The following is a 19528-nucleotide window of genomic DNA, read 5'->3' on the forward strand; positions in this document are numbered from 1 at the left end:
CATGGGCCTGGCCACCCGCGCCCTGTTGGACGCTCCGAGATGAAGCGCAGAGGCCGTTACCCCAGCTGGACCGTCCCTTCCGCAGCTCCGGGTGACAGCAGGGGCGTCTGTCATCCCGCCAGCCCTGCGCCCCGGCCGGCTGCTCTCACCAGAGCCACCGCACACCCCGCACCGCCAGCGGCACACGCACAGCTCTGAACGCCCCAAAACCACCGCACACCCCTCACAGCTGCTCCCCAAAACCACCGCACACCCCGCACCGCCAGCGGCACACACACAGCTCTGAACACCCCAAAACCACCGCACACCCCTCACAGCTGCTCCCCAAAACCACCGCACACCCCGCACTGCTGCTCCCCCAAACCACCGCACACCCCGCACTGCTGCTCCCCCAAACCACCGCACACCCCGCACTGCTGCTCCCCCAAACCACCGCACACCCCGCACTGCTGTTCCCCAAAACCACCGCACACCCCGTGCTGCCAGCAGCACACACACAGCTCTGCTACTCCCCAAAACTGCTGCAGCAGGAGGAAAATGGATCCCCAACATTTCATGGCTCTCATCTGAGGCTTTTGTGCCCTCAGTTAACAGGGATCTCTGTACCTCCCTCTACCTCTCACACTCTTTCCCCACGTGATGCTTTGCTACCTCGAGCTACCCAGAAGGGGATAAAAGGTCGTTGTGTCTCTGAGCAGAAGGGCCCTCAGCGCCGGATTTACACCGTGTCTGACCCCCAGCCCCCAGCAGCCCCGCTCCGCTCACGCGGCCACGCACCTCTCTCAAACGAATTCTTGATGTCGTTGACTTCCACCTGGGAGCCGGGGACTCTGAAAATGCCCTGCTGCTGCAGGCCTGGAAAAGAGCAGCGCCTTAGGAAAGGTCCTGTCACCGGCCCGCGACACCTTCTGCTGAACAACAGCAGGAACCAGCAGCCGTGCCCCCGGCCGGGCCCGGAGCACGAGCGGAGACGGGGGCTACAGCTCATTGCTGCTCGTGTTCTCCAGATAGAGCGCTGAAAGGGCTCCCGTTGGCCTGGGGCACGAACAGCAACTTCAGCCTCAGTAAGTGCTGACCAAATGGGAATACCTGCCCGCCACCCAACGCTGCAGCGCAGCCGATGCCATCGTAACGCTGCCCGAGCCCCGCGGCATCTCTGCCGTGCCCGACTGCTAACGGCAAGCATTCCACCTCCTCTGCAGAAACGTGATGTTACTGCATCTACTCACCATACAAATTGATGTAACGAATGCAGCTTTCTACTACAAGCGGAATAGCCTGACCTGAATCCTTCACGAAAGGAAAGAAAAAAGTAAAAAATTACTGGTTTGCTGGCAACAAAGCCCGAGAAATGCATTAAAGATTGCAAAAACAGAGATTTGAAAATCAGTGCCATTGAGTTTAGTAAGAGGACAGGCAAGAAAAGGAGGTGTTACACACATCAAGCCATCAAAAAGTGCTGAGTACACTACGTGCAGTCAGTTATGCACAAGAAGCGTTCACCGCAGTGTGTGACAGCCGCTCGCCGCCCGGCTGAGACCGGACTGATGCAACGGGACCACAGCTAGTCCATCGCAAAGGTGTAACGCGGAGCTGGAACAAAACTTGTGCGATACCTGTCTGACGAAACAAGCTTCCAGTAACAGAGCTTACAACAATATTGCCACCTAAGGAAAGAGCCATTGTCAGCAGATGCTAAAAAACCCCCAAACTCCACAGTACGTGACATGAAGTGCCTGTATCTGAACTGTGACGGGTTCTGGCTTTCGTTCCAAAGCTGCTCCTCTGAGTCCCCCCGTGGAAGGAGCTCCAGGGAACGTGAGCCGTGTCTGCCTAAGCAGACACTGACTCTCCCTGGGGCTTGCTTTGGTTGTGTTTTGCAGCAGAGTACAGCTGCATCTCTCTGGTTAATTTACTCCGCCTTGTAGACGGGCCTGCAGTAAATACCTGATTTCTCGTTCGCGCATTCCTCCTTCCTCTGAGAACACAAAAAAGCAGCAGAGTGGGAAAAAAAGAGAAGATTAAGCAAGGATAAGTTCAGTTAGAGGTAAGCGTCTCTTTCGGAGGCCACGAACGCTCAAATGCAATGGCAGCTCAGCAAGGTCCAGCCCAGGCCCTGGGGCTGCGTCCCCTCCCCACCAAACCCTGTCCCGCACCTGCACCGGAGCCTCGGCGCCAACAGCCTCTCGGGTTTCTGCCCTCCCTGAAAGGCCAAGGCCAAGGCCAGCCCTGCCCTAAGCCCGGTCTCCAGGACAAGCCCAGCAGCTCAGCACGTCCCCGGGAGTCCCTGCTGGGCCAGGACACCCGTCTGCTCAGAGGTTTCCCCCGCAGATAATTCCTCCTCCACAGTGCTGAGCAGGCTGGGCTCTAATGAGCATTACCTTTTTAAAAACCACTTTAAGTAAGGCATAATTACAAGTATTAAAGAGATTACCAGCTTTGTCAGCCCAGCCTGTATATTACTTGTGACTGCGCTGTTTATAAACACTGCCCTTAGGCTTACGCTTGCACTCGAAGAGCCTGTGAGAACAAATCGGAGCCTGACAATGCCTATTAGTTTACCTAATCCAACGGTTTGTCATTCCTGCTTCCTACGGTATTCTCACTAAGGCTTTCTCCAGCGCAGGATTGAACACCCTGAGCAGCGGGAGCGGCATCGCCCCTTTGGGACTCGGGCGGCCAGGCAATAGCGAGGCACTGTGCTTCGGAGAGCCGGCGGTTGGACAGCTGGAGGGATCCCCGCGGACATATCCCACCGCGCCTCTCTGCAGTTTTCTCCTCAAATCTCTCCTGGGTAATTTCCTGGGATGAGCCGGGTCAAATTCCCCCTGCCATCGGGACTGCACTGGTATTAATGGAGTTCATCTGAGTTTACCCCAGCCTGAACGAAGATGGCACTCTGGCCCACGTTGCTGTTATCGCCCGTCTCCCCAGCGGGCTCACCCGGCTGCACCGGCGGCACAGCCACCCCGCGGCTGGCACGGGAGCCGGCTGGGCTGGTCGGTATGGAGACGTTGTGTTTAGCACGCAATGGGTGGCTGTGCTATCTCAGTTCAAGGCTGACGGTCCTCACAGCCAGGAGACACTTTCGGGGACTTCTGAGTCATCTTATCTCCCTCCTCAGCCACGGGGGAAACAACCACCAAAGCGTGTGGACGAGGGTGGGTGGGGGTCTGCTGGTCCCGAGGGGGCCGGGCTGGGCTGTCCTTGCTGCCCAGGACGGGCGGGCGCAGCGCGGGACGATGGGGACGCCGGGCCAGGAGCAGCCTGTGCCGCGCGGCCGATGGCGCCGGCGTCCCCGGCAGCGATGGGGTGACCCGGGGACGCTGGAGGGACAAGGACAGCTACGAGAGAAACCACCACCGAGGCAAAGCAGGCACTGGCCACGCCGGCTGGTGCAGGGCAGAGACCCACGGGACAGGAAAGCCACCATTGCATTCAGAGCGTTCGTGAACTCCTACTGCCGGCCAGCAAGTACCTTAATGAACGTTTCCATATTGCCGTTAAAGAGCTTATGATTATAGACTGAGAGAGGCCTAGGTCTCCTCATTTTCTGTGGCTTAGGGGGAAGACATGGGGGCCTGGGAGAAAATGGAACAAAATAAATCAACAAAACACCAACAGAAATGCAACGACAGGGTGAGATCTCAAAGGTTATGACCGAGGATAACAAATGAACCCAGCAGAGCAGGGCAGGGCCAGCGGAGCCCGGTGCGGCTGCAGGCTGGGGGCACAGAGCGGGGAGCCCAGCTGACCCGGAGCTGCTCCCCACACACCGCACGCACTATCAGGCCAAGGTCAAGACTGCAGCCTTTACTTCACAGTCATAAATTCAAATTCATCTTGATCGTAGAAACATTCAACAGATATGAGCCAAACTACCCATTACTTCCCATCCCCACGATGTTCCAGTGTTTCCCTATCAGACAGACTCACCTCGGCCGCAGCCACCTCCAGCCCCTGACAAGCTGTTGCTGCGGGCCTGCTGAAGAGCCCTAGTTCCCACCATAAAAACCAGTCATCTCCCGAAACCAGACAGCGACAGAGCAGCGGCTGTGCCAACAACCGCCGCTTGAATGAACAACGGGGGGTCGGGAACGCTCTTCACGCAGAACTTGCTTCGCTCCAGCCAGAGAGCGTAGCGCTGCTCAACACGGCGTCACAGCCGCTCCGGTACCCACGATGCACAGATACAATCCTCTCCGAGATGCCAAATACCAAAACTGCTGCTCGGTGTTTGTGATAGTACCAGGGATGACATTTTACAGGTAAACAAAGGCGTTGGTGCTCAGCAGGACTGTTACACCTGCCTCCTACCTCCACCAGCCTGGAAAAGCACCAAGAGCAGCTGAAGAGCTCAACTCATTGCTTGACATACCCACAATAAGCCACAGCTGCCATGGAAAGCAGCGGAGCGTTCCTGTTTATTCCTACACGGCTCTCGTCCTGCTGACAGACGGCCAGACAGAGGGAAGCGGGCACGGTGAGCTCAGTCAACACACACGAGCAAACCCAGCAGCACGTCTGCAGCACAGAAAAGGCAGGTGTGCGCCTTGGTGTGACCCCACCCCTGCCACGAGTCCCCATCGGTCACCGAACAGACCGCAGGCCCCGCTGACGTCAGCACGGTGACAGACACCTATCGCTTCTGCAAAAGAGGCCATGGAAACCGGGACTTAGTGCGGTGACCAGGCCTTTGGAAGGCTCCTTCCTTTAACTCTATTCACAATTTGATTTCTTCTTCCAACAATGAAGGACATTAAGACCAAAGTGCCTAGATCTAGAAAAGCAGCATAAAATCCTTATGTGATTTCTGATCTGTCCTCTACCCCCAGGCTCTACTGATGTCTGCAGAGACGAAATCATGACTGCAAACAAAACCCAGTGCTGGGAGCCTCCATGCACAGTTGTGATCCACTAGTTCTTTAATCAGATGCCTTTAATTAAGCAATCTGGCTCTACAATCCTATGGCTTCTCAGCACTCCCTTGGCTGGTCCCTGGGCCCAGCACCCCGCTGCGGATGGAGCCCCCGGGAGGGGCCGAGCCTGCTCTGCCCACACTGACAGCCCTGCCCGGCACAACAGGGCGATGGTCTCCTTTGTTTTCCTTTCTGAAAGGAAAAGCAACTGCTGAAACCAAAGCAAACAAGCAGCAGGGATCTGTGCCATCACCCCTCCTTGGATCGTTCAGGCCCACGACACCACCGCTCCAGCGGCACCCACTCCTGGTAAACCAAGCGCTCGGGAGCGGACGCTGCCATGACTGCGCGGGGTTTGGTGCGCTCACCTCGCCAGCTCAGCACGCAGCCTGCCTGGCGCTCCGCAGCACCGCGGCTCACCCCGCCAGCTGGGCCCGCGGCCACCTGCCAGCAAACACCCCGGGACACCGCGGCAGGGCCCGGGGACACCGCGGCAGCGCCCGGGGACACCGCGGCAGGGCCGGTGCCACAGTCCCCTGCGGGCAGCAGCCAGAGCGAGCTGTCCTGCCGCCCCGTCCCCTGCTCTGCCCTCACCATCTGCTTCCACGCTTCTCACACAGAATGTTTGTGGTTTTTTTCTGGTATTACAAATTCTATCAAACACTGGAACAGGGTTGTAAAAAGCTAGCACGCAGGGAGGCTGTGCGTATTCTGGGGAGATGTTTGGAGGCTTTGCTGGCCACATCTTGCTGTTAGAAAGCCGGCACGCCCAGAGTAAGCCACCAGAGCTCTGCAGAGATGCATTATGGACTGGGCACAGATCAAAGCCTCCTCCTGGCACACTCACCCCAGCACTATCTCCTGCTGCAGAGCGGTGGAAGTCTGAACACAGGCATGCTCTGCGGGCCAGGCACAGCAGCCAGAGCTGGGAGAGGCTTCTGGGGACAGATCCAGGTCCCCTGATGAACGGGGATGGCAGGGAGCAGGGGGACACGCTGGTGTTGCACTGTCACACAACCCAACTACGTGACAAAGCACCACCCCGTGCTGACACAGCACTGCAGAGCCGCCCAGCTAGAAGTGACAGTGCAGCAAAAACCAGGGCCTGGTCACCATCACCCTAACGAGCCCACTGCAGGCAGCGCAGTTGGGAGCAGGGCAGGGACATGGAGCACAGGCACCACCCCCACGGGCAGCTGGGAGGCCGTGAAATGTGACCCCCCAAGCTGTGGCAGCAGCAAAGCAAAGCAGCCCAGCAAAGCAGCCCAGCAAAGCAGCCCAGCTCGGCGGCAGCGCCGCCTCCTCCCGCCGCAGCCAGCGCGCGCAGGGCAGCGGGAAGGAGCCGCTCACCTGGTTGTTCCGCATTCGGCTCTTTCACCTGTGAAGAAACACAAGTTTCCATCATCTCTGCACATCAGGCACCACCAAACTGTTTGAACACATTCACACAGGAACTCACACTCATTTCTGGTTCTGTAAGCCCCTGTAACGGCTTCTGGCAAAAGGAACGTGCCCGAGGGCCCCACAGGTCGGGCAGATGGATGCTATACAAGCCCCCACCACTAAAAGACGTATTAGAAATCCAAGATTCAGCCACAAGAGAGGGAAAGCATCTTCAGTTCCCACTGATAAAAAAGGTTTATCTGCAATATGAAGCCTGTTTTGTAAGCAAGCAGCTGCAGTGCAGGTCCCCTGCAAGGAGAGCCTACGTGCACCAGCTGGGGCTGGCCAGGGCCGGGGGACAGGGACAAGGGGCGGGGGGACACCCAGGGAGGCCACTGAGATGACGGATTGTCCAGCTGCTTGAGGGAGCCCCAGCAATGGCACCTGAACGCAGCGCAGGGTTCGGTTCCCCAGCTTTCCTGTGAGACAGCAGCCCGTCCCAGCCCAGCAGGCACACTCCACTCTGGCTGTCAATATTCTCATGCCTTCCGTGGACTTTTAGTGCTTGGATTTCATACCACCACTGATAAGGTCTGTTCATTTTTTAAAGTATTTGTCAATCCACTAAGAAAAACCTAAACTGATTTCACATGCTGTTTGTGCCTTTCTCCCAAGGCCAGGAAAGCTGAGTTAGTTTTCCTTTTTCTGAGACACACAAAAGGAAGCACTTGGCTGCACATGCCTCCTTCCTGCTCTCCCTGGCAACTGCGCGAAGCAAGCTGGCAGCAGCTCCGCACCGAGACAGTAAGAGTCCCGGTGCTCCGCAAGCCCAGGCTGCTTCTAATGAGAATCAGCTCATGCTGAAACGCAGTATTTGGTATTTCTGGCCTAAATATTTGCTGAACGCCTACATAGCAGGAGGATGCCGTGGCCCGGGAGAAATTCACAAAGTTTCACGTGAAAATCTTCCAGAGGTGCTTTTGTGCAGATCTAGAGAACTAAAATGCACTCTGAACACCCCCAAAGAAAGGTGGGAGAATAATAATATTCCAGGGAAATAATGATTCTGCAGGTGACTGGTTGAACTCAGCAGCAGCGGCCAACCACCGGCGCCACCGCTCGCACGGCTGAGACGGACAGACACTGGTGCAACGCGGGTTCGTGTGCCGGGAGCTCCCCCCGGACCCAGCCCTGCGACCCACCTTCTCCCAGGGTCTGCTTCAGCAAGTCGTGTTTAGCCTGCAGCTTCGTGATAAGGTTACTGCCATTCAAATACTCCTTAAATTTCTGGAATTACAAATAAAACAAAGAAGGCGTGTTAAGACTGTTGGCAGAAACAGCCCGTAGTTGATGTACACGCTCGCCTGGGGGCTGCTGGCGGGGCCGCCGGGCACACAAAGCGCCGCGGGGCTGAGCGGGTCCCATCCTGCGCCTCCTCGCTGCTGCGCCCCCCGCGGGGAACGCGCCCGGCTCCAAAGAGCCGAGCTCAAAGCGCGCTTGCTGTTGTCAGGCTCCTGGGCACGGCCTGCAACATCAAAGAGGCTTTCCCCGCGCTCTGCTTTGTGCAGACAGCGATGCAGAGCGAGAGCTCCCGCCTGAGAGCCTCCCCGGTCAGGGCCCGTCGGGCGCTTTACGCGCTGGGCGACACGGACTGTGCAGCACAGCTTCTCCTTCATTGTCACACCGCCTGGCACCGGTGACACTCAAGAGCAAGCGATTTCACAGATAAGAAGGAGGAGGGAGACAGAGATGGAAAATGAAAGGCAGACAACGGGAGAGATCAAATTGTTGCAAAAAGCATTAAAAAACCCAAGCACAACTCATAATGAAAACTGCGTTTTCCCCCCAATTTGGAGTAAAAATACTGCTGAGAGAAAGCAGAAGCTTTTTTGTCTATATGTAATATATCACAAGATGCTATTAACTTTAGTCTGTTAACCATGCTACTTCTGCTGACCTGACGGCCCATCACTTCTATTTCCAGTGCCCTCCCAGACCCGGGATCTGCCTGCAAGCGGAGCAGGGATGCGGAGGCAGCAGCGCCGCTGCCTCTCCCGGCACAGCGTGGCACCGCAAACCCGCTTGTTGCGGCTGCCGCCAGCACCCCAGGAGATGTGAATGACTGTTGAGTTCATCCCGCGGCCAAGGGCAGATCTGGCTGCGTGGGCTGGAAAAGGAAGGTTGGTTCAAAACTGCAAAGGCCTCCGGAAGAGGCGCTGCAGGGCCTGTGCCCGGCTCCTGCGGCACTGCCCGGGTTCGGTCACAGCTGCCCGCTCCAGCCGCTCCTCCAGAAGAAGAACGCGGCAGGCGCCGGACTGCCCGTCCCGAGCACTGCCCTGCCTGTCCCTGCCCGTCCCCAGCGCTGCCCTGCCCGTCCCCAGCGCTGCCCTGCCCGTCCCGAGCACTGCCCTGCCTGTCCCTGCCCTGCCCGTCCCGAGCACTGCCCTGCCTGTCCCTGCCCATCCCTGCCCTGCCCGTCCCCAGCACTGCCCTGCCTGTCCCTGCCCATCCCTGCCCTGCCCGTCCCGAGCACTGCCCTGCCTGTCCCTGCCCATCCCCAGCGCTGCCCTGCCTGTCCCTGCCCGTCCCTGCCCGTCCCCAGTGCGGCCCGGCCGCCGAGACAGGCGCTCCAACCCTGACCACACACAGCACAAAGAAATAGGCTGAACCGGTTCTTGCTCTTCACTAATGAGCACTTACAATGGGACTGGGCCCTAGCAATTAGTGCTTTGTGTGCTGTATTGCAGGAGATGAGACTCACTGTAAAATAGAACATTTCGGTTTCCTGCTGGTTGGCTCTCCTCTTGGCGATGTTTATTTTACTCATGTAAGTCTCTGATGCAGCTGATTTGACCGACTCAGTGGAGCGACTATGCTGGAAGGCGTCTGAGACATCAAAATCCTCCACCGTCAGCATGTCCTGCAAAGTCTGCATCGTGGCATCCAGGGTTTTCCGCACCTATCAGAGAGGAGGCAGCACGGTTTGGACGCAGGCTGGGAAAGGGACACATCTGGAGCCAGAACAACTGGCCAAGAGGCAGCTCCCGCTGGCCCCTGCTCCCAGGGGAAGGAGCCCCCACCGGAGCCCCCAGGAACCCCCGCACAACGGGAACGGCTGAGCAACGCTGCCCACGGGGCCAAACGCGACACCCGCGGCAACTCCTCACCTCTTCGTTCTCTATCTTGAGGGTGGCGAGTCGCGACTGCAGCTGGTGGTACCGCATGAGCAGCTCGGTCTGCACAGGCTGCTGCGCGCTGACCTGGCACACCTGAGACGGGACAGCGGGCAGGGGTCACGCACCGACCGGACACACAGTTAAACACCAAAATTATCCTCTCGGGCACCCACAAGCCCCTCGCAGCCTCCAGCCAGGCTGCGTCACCCCCGTTCCAATCAGCAGTGCCTGGACCTGGCCAGCACAAAGCGTTTTCCAGCCGGCACCGCAAAGCTGCCCTCTGAAGTCTCCCAATTACAGCAGGTAAATCAAAGCTCCACGTTACAAATCTGTTGGGCAGTTCTGCTGCGAATCAAACCACAGGCTTCCTAATTGGGAGAGATACGGAGCGAGAGGCAGACTGAGAGGAGGAGTGCTAATGAGCCAAGCGTCTCATTAAGTAAAGAAACACAAACAGCAACATGTGAAGACAGAACAGAGGGGGATAAGGAGTCAGAAATCATTTATCGGGGATGTTAAGGGAGGAGGAAGCCAGCGCAGGCCAGCACGCTACCTCATCCCCCATGTGGGGCTGGAACTCGAACTTCAGCGGCGGGCAGAAGACCTGGTTGCACATGTCCATGATGGTGTGCTTGTCGCTCCGCGCGTCCAGGTTGTCCACGGCATTCTCGATGATGTCCAGGCCCTCGTGGCGGGAGGTTTCCAGGTTGTACTCGGCAGACAGGTACGTCCGGAAGGTCCGAGCGAGGCTGGCGTGGAATCCCAGATCACAGCACTGAGAAACACCGAGGAAGGGTCTGGTCACACAAACGATCCCACCCTCCTTCTGGAGGACCACGCATATGTAAGACATCCAAAAAGACACTGTATGTCCCAGAGAACAGCAGCCCTGTCACACCGGGCTGTATTTAACCGCACAAAGGCAGGCGGACGTTCACACAGATGGCACTGCACGACGTGCCCTGCAGTACACACACATCCTCTTATCCTCGCCGGCACTGCTGCCTCTCTCACAACACAGCAACTTCTCATGCATAACTGATCATTCTCATGTTCACCTTGGGGAAAACGATAAAACTCTGAGCTAATTGCTGCCAAAATACTGTACGTTAGACAAAAGCCTGTTTTTAAACTCTCTTCTCGATATAATTGAGTTTGGCATGTTAAGTACAGCAACGGCACAGGCATTTGCTGCTATGAACGCCTGATCACGGCTGAGCAAAAAGCAACTCTCAGCAACCCCTGCCGGTCCGGAGCGGCGCCCCGGCACAGCACGGACCCGCGGGAGCGGGACAGGCACCCCGGTGCCACCAACGCTCAGAGACGTCGTCTGCGGGGAAAGGAGAGAGGGAGGACGCGGGAGGCAGCAGGAGCGCGGCCCACGGGCTGGGAGGAGAGCGCGGTGAGCACGGGGGCTGCCTCCAGAACCAGCACTTCTGGCTCTGGGACGGAGGAGAGGGCGCGAGCTCCTGAGACAGGATGTAAAGTTGGGTAATTCTGGCTGTAGCCTCTGTGAGGTGTTTCGTAACCCTGTGTCCCCCGCACACCCAGCGCTGCCTGGGGCACAGCCGGGCACCGCAGGCGGGGGCAGTGACACACGGTCCACAGCTCGACCTGCGGAGATGTACCAGGTGCAGGAGGGTTGTGGGTCACAGGGACACCCCGGTGGGACAGGGACACCCGTGAGAAACACCTCCCACAGCGTGCAGCACCACACTGACCAGCGCCAGCAAACTGCTCTTACCACGTGAACCGAGCCCAGGACAGCTTGGATTAGGCAGCTGAGACGCTTTGCTGCCGCGCAGCTTGAAGAGCGACCAAAGCCCTCACCTCACCAAACCCACCCCGGCACGGGGTCAGTGGCTTCAGCCCCAGCAGAACTGCCACCAGGAGCACCAGCGCGGCACAAAAACCTCCAGAAAAGAGCAGGAAGATTGCCAGCATATTCTTATTGACCCCAAATGAGAGCAGGTTTCCACAGCGGCAGAGCGCCGGCTGGGAGCTGGCGTGCCAGAGGAGCCTCCTCCGGCTCCCCAGCACCCACAGGCACGCTGAACCGACGCAGAAAGGCGTAAAAAGTGATTCTGCATCGGAACATCACTACTGATAAACCTGAAGTGAAACACAAAAGCTCAGCTGGTGCTACAAGCAGCTCCAACCGAAGACGTCGTCCTGTGCTTTCTGCCGATCCGAAGAGACAGCCCTCAGCTCAGATCGAGTCACAGAGTCGTCTTTGGTTTAGTCTGTGCGGAAAGCAGCAGTAAAACCACACCGGGCCGGCTCCTGCTCACAGACACTCGAGCACAGCCCCCCCCATCCAGCCTTTTAACGCAGAGAAAACACATGTGCAATAATGAGGATTTTTGCAGGAACTATCAAACAGTCATAATCCACCACTTATCCTGCTTCTATTTAGCTTCTAATCTTATTACTGGAAAATATGGGCAGTTAAGGACTGGTATAGCTCTGCCTTCACAAATCAGCAAGCACCACATAAAACAAGGAATCAGGGCAAATTTCTATTCACCGCTTGAGGAGAAACCTTGTTTTAGCGCGGCGAGCCCCTCCCACGGGACAGCCTTAGTGTGAACGCTTAGTGTGAACGCTTGTGCGAGCGCTCGGGGCTGCACAGAGGAACCCTGAGTTGGGATGCGGCCCCACAGCTGCCCCGGCCCCACGGCCGTGCGGGTGCACCCCTGCCCGCGGGCAGCCCGGGCCGGAGCGGGCAGGGCAGGCTGGGTGCAGGCAGGGCAGGTTGCGGTGTGAGCAGGTTCAGGGTGCAGGCAGGTTCAGGGTGCAGGCAGGGCAGGCTGGGTGCAGGCAGGGCAGGTTGGGGCCCAGCCCCCCGTGCCGACGCCGGGGCAGGACCTGCTCTCCCACCCCAACCCACCGACTGCAGTTCCGAGTCCTGAACACGGGATTGTGCTCGTTTCCCATCACACCTCCCAGCCCCTCGCCGTCGTTCTCCCACCCCCTTGGAAACTGGTGCTATAAAAAGAATTACAGCAGGAGAAAATCACTGCCACCGCTCGAGGCCGGGAGCTCCCGAGGCACACAGGACAACGGCTGAACAGCACAGAATCTGAGGAACTGGGGCTCAGGGTATTGCCAGCTGCTCTGGACGAAAAAAGTCCCTGTGCAAGCTCCCCTTGACCCCGATGCCGACCTCGTGCTGAAACAGCGGGAACCTGCAGTGCCAGACCTTGGCTGCTACCGGGAACCAGGGCAGGCGCTTCGCTCACAGCTGCGGCCCTCGAAGCCGCTGGTGACCAGCACCATGCCAGCTGCTCCACAGCCCGGTGACCAGCGCCGTGCCGGCCGCTCCACAGCCCGGTGACCAGCGCCGTGCCGGCCACTCCACAGCCCGGTGACCAGCGCCATGCCAGCTGCTCCACAGCCCGGTGACCAGCGCCGTGCCGGCCGCTCCACAGCCCGGTGACCAGCGCCGTGCCGGCCGCTCCACAGCCCGGTGACCAGCGCCGTGCCGGCCACTCCACAGCCCGGTGACCAGCGCCATGCCAGCTGCTCCACAGCCCGGTGACCAGCGCCGTGCCGGCCGCTCCACAGCCCGGTGACCAGCGCCGTGCCGGCCGCTCCACAGCCCGGTGCCCAGCGCTGTGCCGGCCGCTCCACAGCCCGGTGACCAGCGCCGTGCCGGCCGCTCCACAGCCAGGTGACCAGCGCCGTGCTGGCTGCTCCACAGCCCGGTGACCAGCGCCGTGCCGGCCGCTCCACAGCCCGGTGACCAGCGCCGTGCCGGCCGCTCCACAGCCCGGTGACCAGCGCCGTGCCGGCTGCTCCACAGCCCGGTGACCAGAGAACAGAGCGGGACTGCCGTGAACTCCCAGAGCAACACACAAAGGGGAGGGGAAATACTTCAAACTCCCGCTCCCAGCTCCAGAACAAATGGCATTTTCTCACCCCTCTCATCCCTTTGATGGAAAATAAATTAGAACCACAAATAACAAGTCTTAGTCCTTCTGCAGCGCCTTTCATCTGGAGAGCTCAAAGCTCTCTGTGCATTAATTCATTCAGCCTGGTAATACCCCTGCAACGGGTGGAAATATTACAGTGTCCAACTGGAGAAGCAAACAGCCCGGAGCTCGAGCAAGCTGGTTTGGGCCCAAACAGCAAGGCCATCACCCACCTGTGCGTGATTCACCCGGCGCAGCGCCGTGCGGAGGGGCCGGGCGCCGACCGCGCCGCCATTCCCCGCAGCCCGACGGCCTCGGGTCTCCTCAAAGCAACCGCCCGGCCCAGCGCTCTGTCCCCAGCGCCCACGACAACATCTCCCCAACAGCGTCCACCCAACAGCCGCGACAGTGCCTCCGGAACCACTCGTCCATTTTCGGCCGAGCGGGGAACGCTGCGTGGATCCCGGCGGGGGGGCAGGATCCTCCCGGCCCTCCCAGCCATCATCCCGTGCCCTGAAGCGTGAGATTGGATTATTTCTAATCAAAGGTTCTTTAACTATAAATATTACAGAGCCAAATATCATGTAGCCCTTTTCAAAATCTAGCCATAGTTAATGAACTCTATGGTCTCTGGAGCACGTTACTTTCTGAAGGATTTTTAACCTGCATTTTATTGTGCTCCTTAGTCTCTCTGCAGCACTTCACTTCCCTTCCCCGTGTATTTTCTTAGGGATGTTTCAATGTTGTTGTTTGCTGGTTTGGGTTTTTGAGGGTCAGGGCTTTTGTTTGTTTGGGGCTGGTGCGTTGGTTTCGTTTTGTTACTATGAACACATTGGTAAATTAACATTTCAAAGGACGTGAGTCAACAGTCAAACAGCTGGGAAAAGCAGCCCAAAGTATCAAGGAGAAATCATTTTTCTAAGGTAAAGCACTGCTGCTTTGTTGTACCAAGCTAATAAAGTTTATCAGACAAAGACTGATTATGGTCTTCAGGCTGTAAAATTTACAGACTGCACGACACTTCTAAATCGTAAAACAATCAGCACGTTTAGTTTAGCAAGGCAATTCAAGCGTCCGTGGAATCCACGAGGGGAACAAATCATTTACTGTGTGCAAACTTTGGCAAAAAAGGTAGTTTTGCCATATTATTAAAGCCAGGACCAGCAACATTTAAGAAACGTGTATTGGATTCTTTCAGTTCAATATAGTACGTCAAAAACAGCTCAGTGTAAATCGGCGTCATTAGTAGAGTGTCATGATTTATGGTTCCTGCTTATGAACAGGTAGCTGTCATTAACAACCTGAGTTCAGAAGAGCAATAGAAGTTCACCAGACCAGGGTACCGGTGTATGAAAAAACGGTGTCCCATTTCTGAATGGAAACCAAGCAAACGCACCAAGCAAACGCAGCACCGCCTTCCCATCGACTCCTCACCCACGGAAGCTCTGCGTTGAAAAAGATCATACAAATGTAATCCTTCTTCTTCTATCTGTTCTCCTAAGACGCATGAAGCTTTTAACGGCATACGGGTATTTGTGGTTTCATCACCCACTTCCCCGCGGTGCTGCAGCACCTCGCCCGTGGTGCCTGCGCCAGGGCTCTGCCGCTCTAGTATGCGCTGCCGCCGCGCGGTGCAGCCGCAGGGCTCGCCATGCACCGCGGCGGCTCAGGGGTTTGCTCTGCCCGGGACCCCGCACTCGGAGCTCTGCACCCTGAGCCTGTCCGGGGGTGTCCGACGGGGGAGCCCCGCAGCAAACACCCGCCCCAGCGCCACCGCTGCCTCCTCGGCCCTGCAAAGCTCCCAGACCCGGAGTGTCACCCCCCCGAGCCTCCTCCTGACCAGCTCAGGTGACATTCCCGAACTGCTGCACCGCGGGACACCCGCAACAAGGACACAGCAGCCCTGCGGTGACGGCACCGAACCCCGAGGCAGCCTCGTTCCTCCCATGGACGGCTCATTCTTTCCGTTGCTGCGCTGCTGAGCTCATTCGCAGTCCCTGCGGCACCGCGGCCGGGGTGGCAGACGCCGCTCCAGGTGCCAGCGCGGTGACCGCACACACCTGGCTCTGGGGCTGGCACAAAGCCCACTCAAAGGACAGCGTGGGAGGAACTGCTGGGCCTTTGTGGAACTGAAAGGCTCTTTATGCTGGAAAAATTGCTTCAAAACAACAGCGCAAGCCCCCGAAAGAGCCCCCCTGCTTGTATAAATCAGCATCTTTTCATCAAAGCCGGTGCTGCCAGGCAGAGCTGCCCAGCCGGCGATGTCCCCTGCAATCACGCGGGGAAAGGCCACGCGAACGCGGCGCTGGCCCGGCAGGCACGGACGTGCCTGGGCAACCAGCCCCGAACACGGGCTGCGGGACCTGCCCCAACAGACCCGAACGACCTGTCACTGGACTCAGCACCTCTGAGTCTCCCCCTTATTCGGGAGGCTGAACCCTGCACACAAACGCTCCCATGGTGCAGGACCGCGGGGGGCAAAACCCGAGCAAAGCCGAGCAAAGCCGAGCAAAGCCGAGCAAAGCCGAGCAGCGCAGCCGGTCCCACCGCCAGCCCGCGGAGCAGGCGGAGCAGCCCGGCTCCCGGCCGCACAGCGCCAGCTGCAAACAGACGCTTCTCACTTGCTCTGCTGTGCTCTCTTTTATCCTCATTTCTTTCTTTGCCCTTTCTCTAACGATACTATGCATTTATACCCATATTTTCCAGCCTCTGCTCTCCTGCCACTGCCGCACAACCTGGAGCTTTACTGTGGGCTGAGTCGAGCCAGCTGCAGATCTTTGATGTAACAATTTTGGCTGCTGCTTCTGCTTCTTAACTTGACCGAGCATCACTTGGCCATGTGAAAAATGGCAATGCCATCTGCCAGGTTTTCTACGGACTGAACAATTTGGCAGTAATGCATAATACTGAATTCCTCGGAATTCTCCTCCTCTCCTTGCTTGTTTGTCTCCGACACGGCACACGCACTAATCCCTCCAGAAGCTGCTGCTCCCAAGGGATGTACCAGAGGCTAAATAAGTTCTGGTGGATCAGTCCGTATTGACACCGCTACATTTCACTCCGCTCCATCTAGAGATCTTTCATGTGGCCACTTCAGAATATTCTGCAGCCATTTCACACTGAAATCCAGAGGGACGGATAAGCAGCTTTATCTCCACTTCACATATGTGGCCAAAGAGATTAACTTGCTCACACAGTTAATAACAGAAATGAGAGACGAACCCAGGCGTTTTAATAGAACACATGGTTCTTTGAGGGAAGAGGCACAACGGCATACTTTAAGCCCAGGTCTAATTTGATCCGTCTCTGTATTCTTCTCTTTGTAAAGGACAAAACAAAAAGGCGGCTGGAGACGGAGGGCGGGACGGACACGCTCTGCGCCGCGTCACGGCTCCTCTGATCGAGTTTTCCATTTCTCATTAAAACCGCAGCCCGGGGAGGACTCTCCGCCCTCCCCAGAGCAGCTGGGACCTTCTTTCTCGCCCGAGCGCGAGATTAGCACGACGGCTTTGTGACAAAGTCACTGCTCCGCGGTGCCGCCGAGGGCACGGGAAATGTCAATGCTGTCCCTGACAGATGACACTGAGCCGCCTGGGATTTGGGGGAAACGCTGCTAAATTAGCTGCTCCAGTGTCCTGACGGTTCGGATTTGCCTACAAATCAAAAACCCGCACACGGCAATTTGTGCTTGATGTGCAGGGTGCGCAGAGCCCCCAGCGCCCCCGCATCCTGACGGACAGCGCGGGCACCGCTCGCCGGCCCCGGGAGCCGCGGGGTCTGCACGGCTGCGACCCCCGGGCACCGCTGCGGCCCGGCCACCCGGAGGGAGCCGAACCCACCCAGGAACCGGCCGGGAGCCGAACCCACCCAGGAACCGGCCGGGAGCCGAACCCACCCAGGAGCCGAACCCACCCAGGAACCGGCCGGGAGCCGAACCCACCCCAGGAACCGGCCGGGAGCCGAACCCGCCCAGGAACCGGCCGGGAGCCGAACCCACCCCAGGAACCGGCCGGGAGCCGAACCCGCCCCAGGAACCGGCCGGGAGCACAGGTGCAATGCCCCAGCCCTGCTCCGAGCCCAGGGAGCTCGTGTCCCGCGCGTCCACAGCCCGGTCTGCAAACAGCGCTGTCCCTGCTGAGAGGCACCGTCGCCTTACCAGTGCTAAACCCACTGACACTGAAACACTCCCTTTAGAACTACATCTAGAAATACCCGCTTTCACTCTCCTTGCTGCGGCTCACGCGCCCACAGGAGGCCCCAGGCCACGGCTGCGCCAGCGCCGCGTCCCCCAGCACCTTCTACCAAACCCCTCTGGCCGTGCTCCTGCCAAATATATTGAATTTGTACAAAAGTCCGTTCAAATAAACTGCTCTTCCTTGTGGAGCTTTAGAATCAGGACACCCGTGTGCAGCTCGCACATCCAACACTTTGTTTTCTCTGGCGAACAGAATACGCAATCAGCGGAATTGAGCCGCGCGGAGCCGAACGTGCTCGAGTCAAAGTCCCCTGGAGGGGCTCCTGGAGCGCGGCACAAATCCATCTGCTGGCTCCAGGGGGAGTGCCAGCCAGGAGAGAACCTTGGGAGGAATAATATAAACAGCCAGAACTAAATGGAACTCGGCAGCTCTCCGGGAAATCAAAGTCCTCACAGCGCCATGAAAATAAGTCATTCTTGCTTAAAAACTAATAAGTGAGAGAGAATATACACAGCAAAAAGCAGAAACCCCACAGATAAATCAAGGTGCTATCATACCTTGCTGTTCAAATGTTTCCATAATCATGTGATTAGTCTTTCATTATGGCTAAATACATCTTAAATAATAAAGAGAACAAAAAGAACATACTGAGAATATTTTATCGTATCTCAAAATCTTGAATCATCAGGGGTTTTGCATCAGACTTACTTTAATTAATGCTTAGAAGAATAAATATACGTTAGTAGCTTAGTAAAGGAGATAAATACTCCGGCTCATTTTTAAATTGTACATTTAGATAATGACGAAGCCAGACTAACTCGGTACTTAGAGATCAGTTATTTATGTGCTTGTTGGAGCAACTCCAGCAGGAGGAAAGCGCACAGCGCAATCCACACCACTGTGAAGACGCCTATTAAAGGAAGAAATGGGAACCTCTTCTCTTGGATCATTTGAAAGCAGTTTGTAGCAGTCGCTGATGCACGCGAGTCCCAGTCCCTGCCGCCGCTGTTTGGTGCGCGAGCCGTGCGGGCACAGCCAGGCGGCGGCTCCACCGCGCTCGGCGGCCGGGACAGCCGGGAGCTGGAAACAAACACCTGCCTTCAACAAGGACAGCGAGGAGCACCTGATCCTCAGAAGAGTTTATCTGTTCCCAACACAGACTAATGGGGAGGCCAGGGGAAGCCCGGCCCCACACTCCAAGAGCTGTGTGCCCGGAGAAGAGCTGCAGGACGCCCGCCGGCGGGAGCCACGCGGGGGAAAGGCCCAGGGCTGCGCGGTCTGCAGGCAGAGCCGGCACCCAGACCCCAGCCTGAAAACGTTCGAGCCACGTCTGGTTTGTAACTGAAACACAGTTCAATCCAGAATCCCCTGTTATGTGCTCAGGAAAGCGTTGGGCTCAGGCTGGTTCATACCCTGCAGTCATAACAAAAAACTGCATCTTTTTTTCCCAGACACGGCTGCAAGAAGTTTATATGTAGCATAAATACGAATCACTGACTTTGCTGTGTGCTCACGTGGCCACCACAAAGCTCCAGAGCGGCTGGCTGAGCGCTGCCCACAGAGGCTGCGGACACCACGTCCCTGAGGCGATGCCGGCCGGCCGGGCTCCGCGCAGCCCGGGGCACCGAACGCGTCCTGCCCGGGGCACCGAACGCGTCCTGCCCGGGGCACCAAACGCGTCCTGCCCGGGGCACCGAACGCGTCCTGCCCGGGGCACCGAACGCGTCCTGCCCGGGGCAGAGGGCCGGACGGGATCGTCCGGAACGGCCCCTCCAGCCCCAACCCTTCTGCGGTTCTGTGACTCCCGCGTAACGGCAGCTCCAGCTCTGCTCACACACCCGCACCAGCGCGTGTGCTGGGGTAAAACACACCACAGGGAAAATATATCCAAATGTACAGCACATTTGCAGGCCCCAGTCAAACCTATTTTAAAGCCCCAA

At 57.7% G+C, this 19528-nt stretch overlaps 1 protein-coding gene across 3 annotated transcripts in view; it reads right to left on the reverse strand.

Moving 5' to 3' along the window:
* The window catches only part of SRGAP3 (SLIT-ROBO Rho GTPase activating protein 3), an 86317-nt gene that overhangs the window by 13174 nt on the left and 53615 nt on the right, over positions 1–19528 (reverse strand). For 2 of the 3 annotated variants that reach the window (XM_082060158.1, XM_082060159.1), the window contains exons 7-14: positions 10032–10253; positions 9470–9571; positions 9064–9261; positions 7505–7589; positions 6270–6297; positions 3479–3581; positions 1230–1290; positions 778–855 (exon numbers count right to left, since the gene is read on the reverse strand). In XM_082060158.1, coding sequence (XP_081916284.1) covers positions 778–855; positions 1230–1290; positions 3479–3581; positions 6270–6297; positions 7505–7589; positions 9064–9261; positions 9470–9571; positions 10032–10253 — 877 coding nt within the window. The remainder of the gene's footprint in view (positions 1–777; positions 856–1229; positions 1291–3478; positions 3582–6269; positions 6298–7504; positions 7590–9063; positions 9262–9469; positions 9572–10031; positions 10254–19528) is intronic. The other variant, XR_014184784.1, reaches the window with a different exon arrangement.

This window comes from Streptopelia decaocto, assembly GCF_964273445.1.
Source record: "Streptopelia decaocto genome assembly, chromosome: 8".
NCBI classification, from domain to species: Eukaryota; Metazoa; Chordata; class Aves; order Columbiformes; family Columbidae; genus Streptopelia; species Streptopelia decaocto.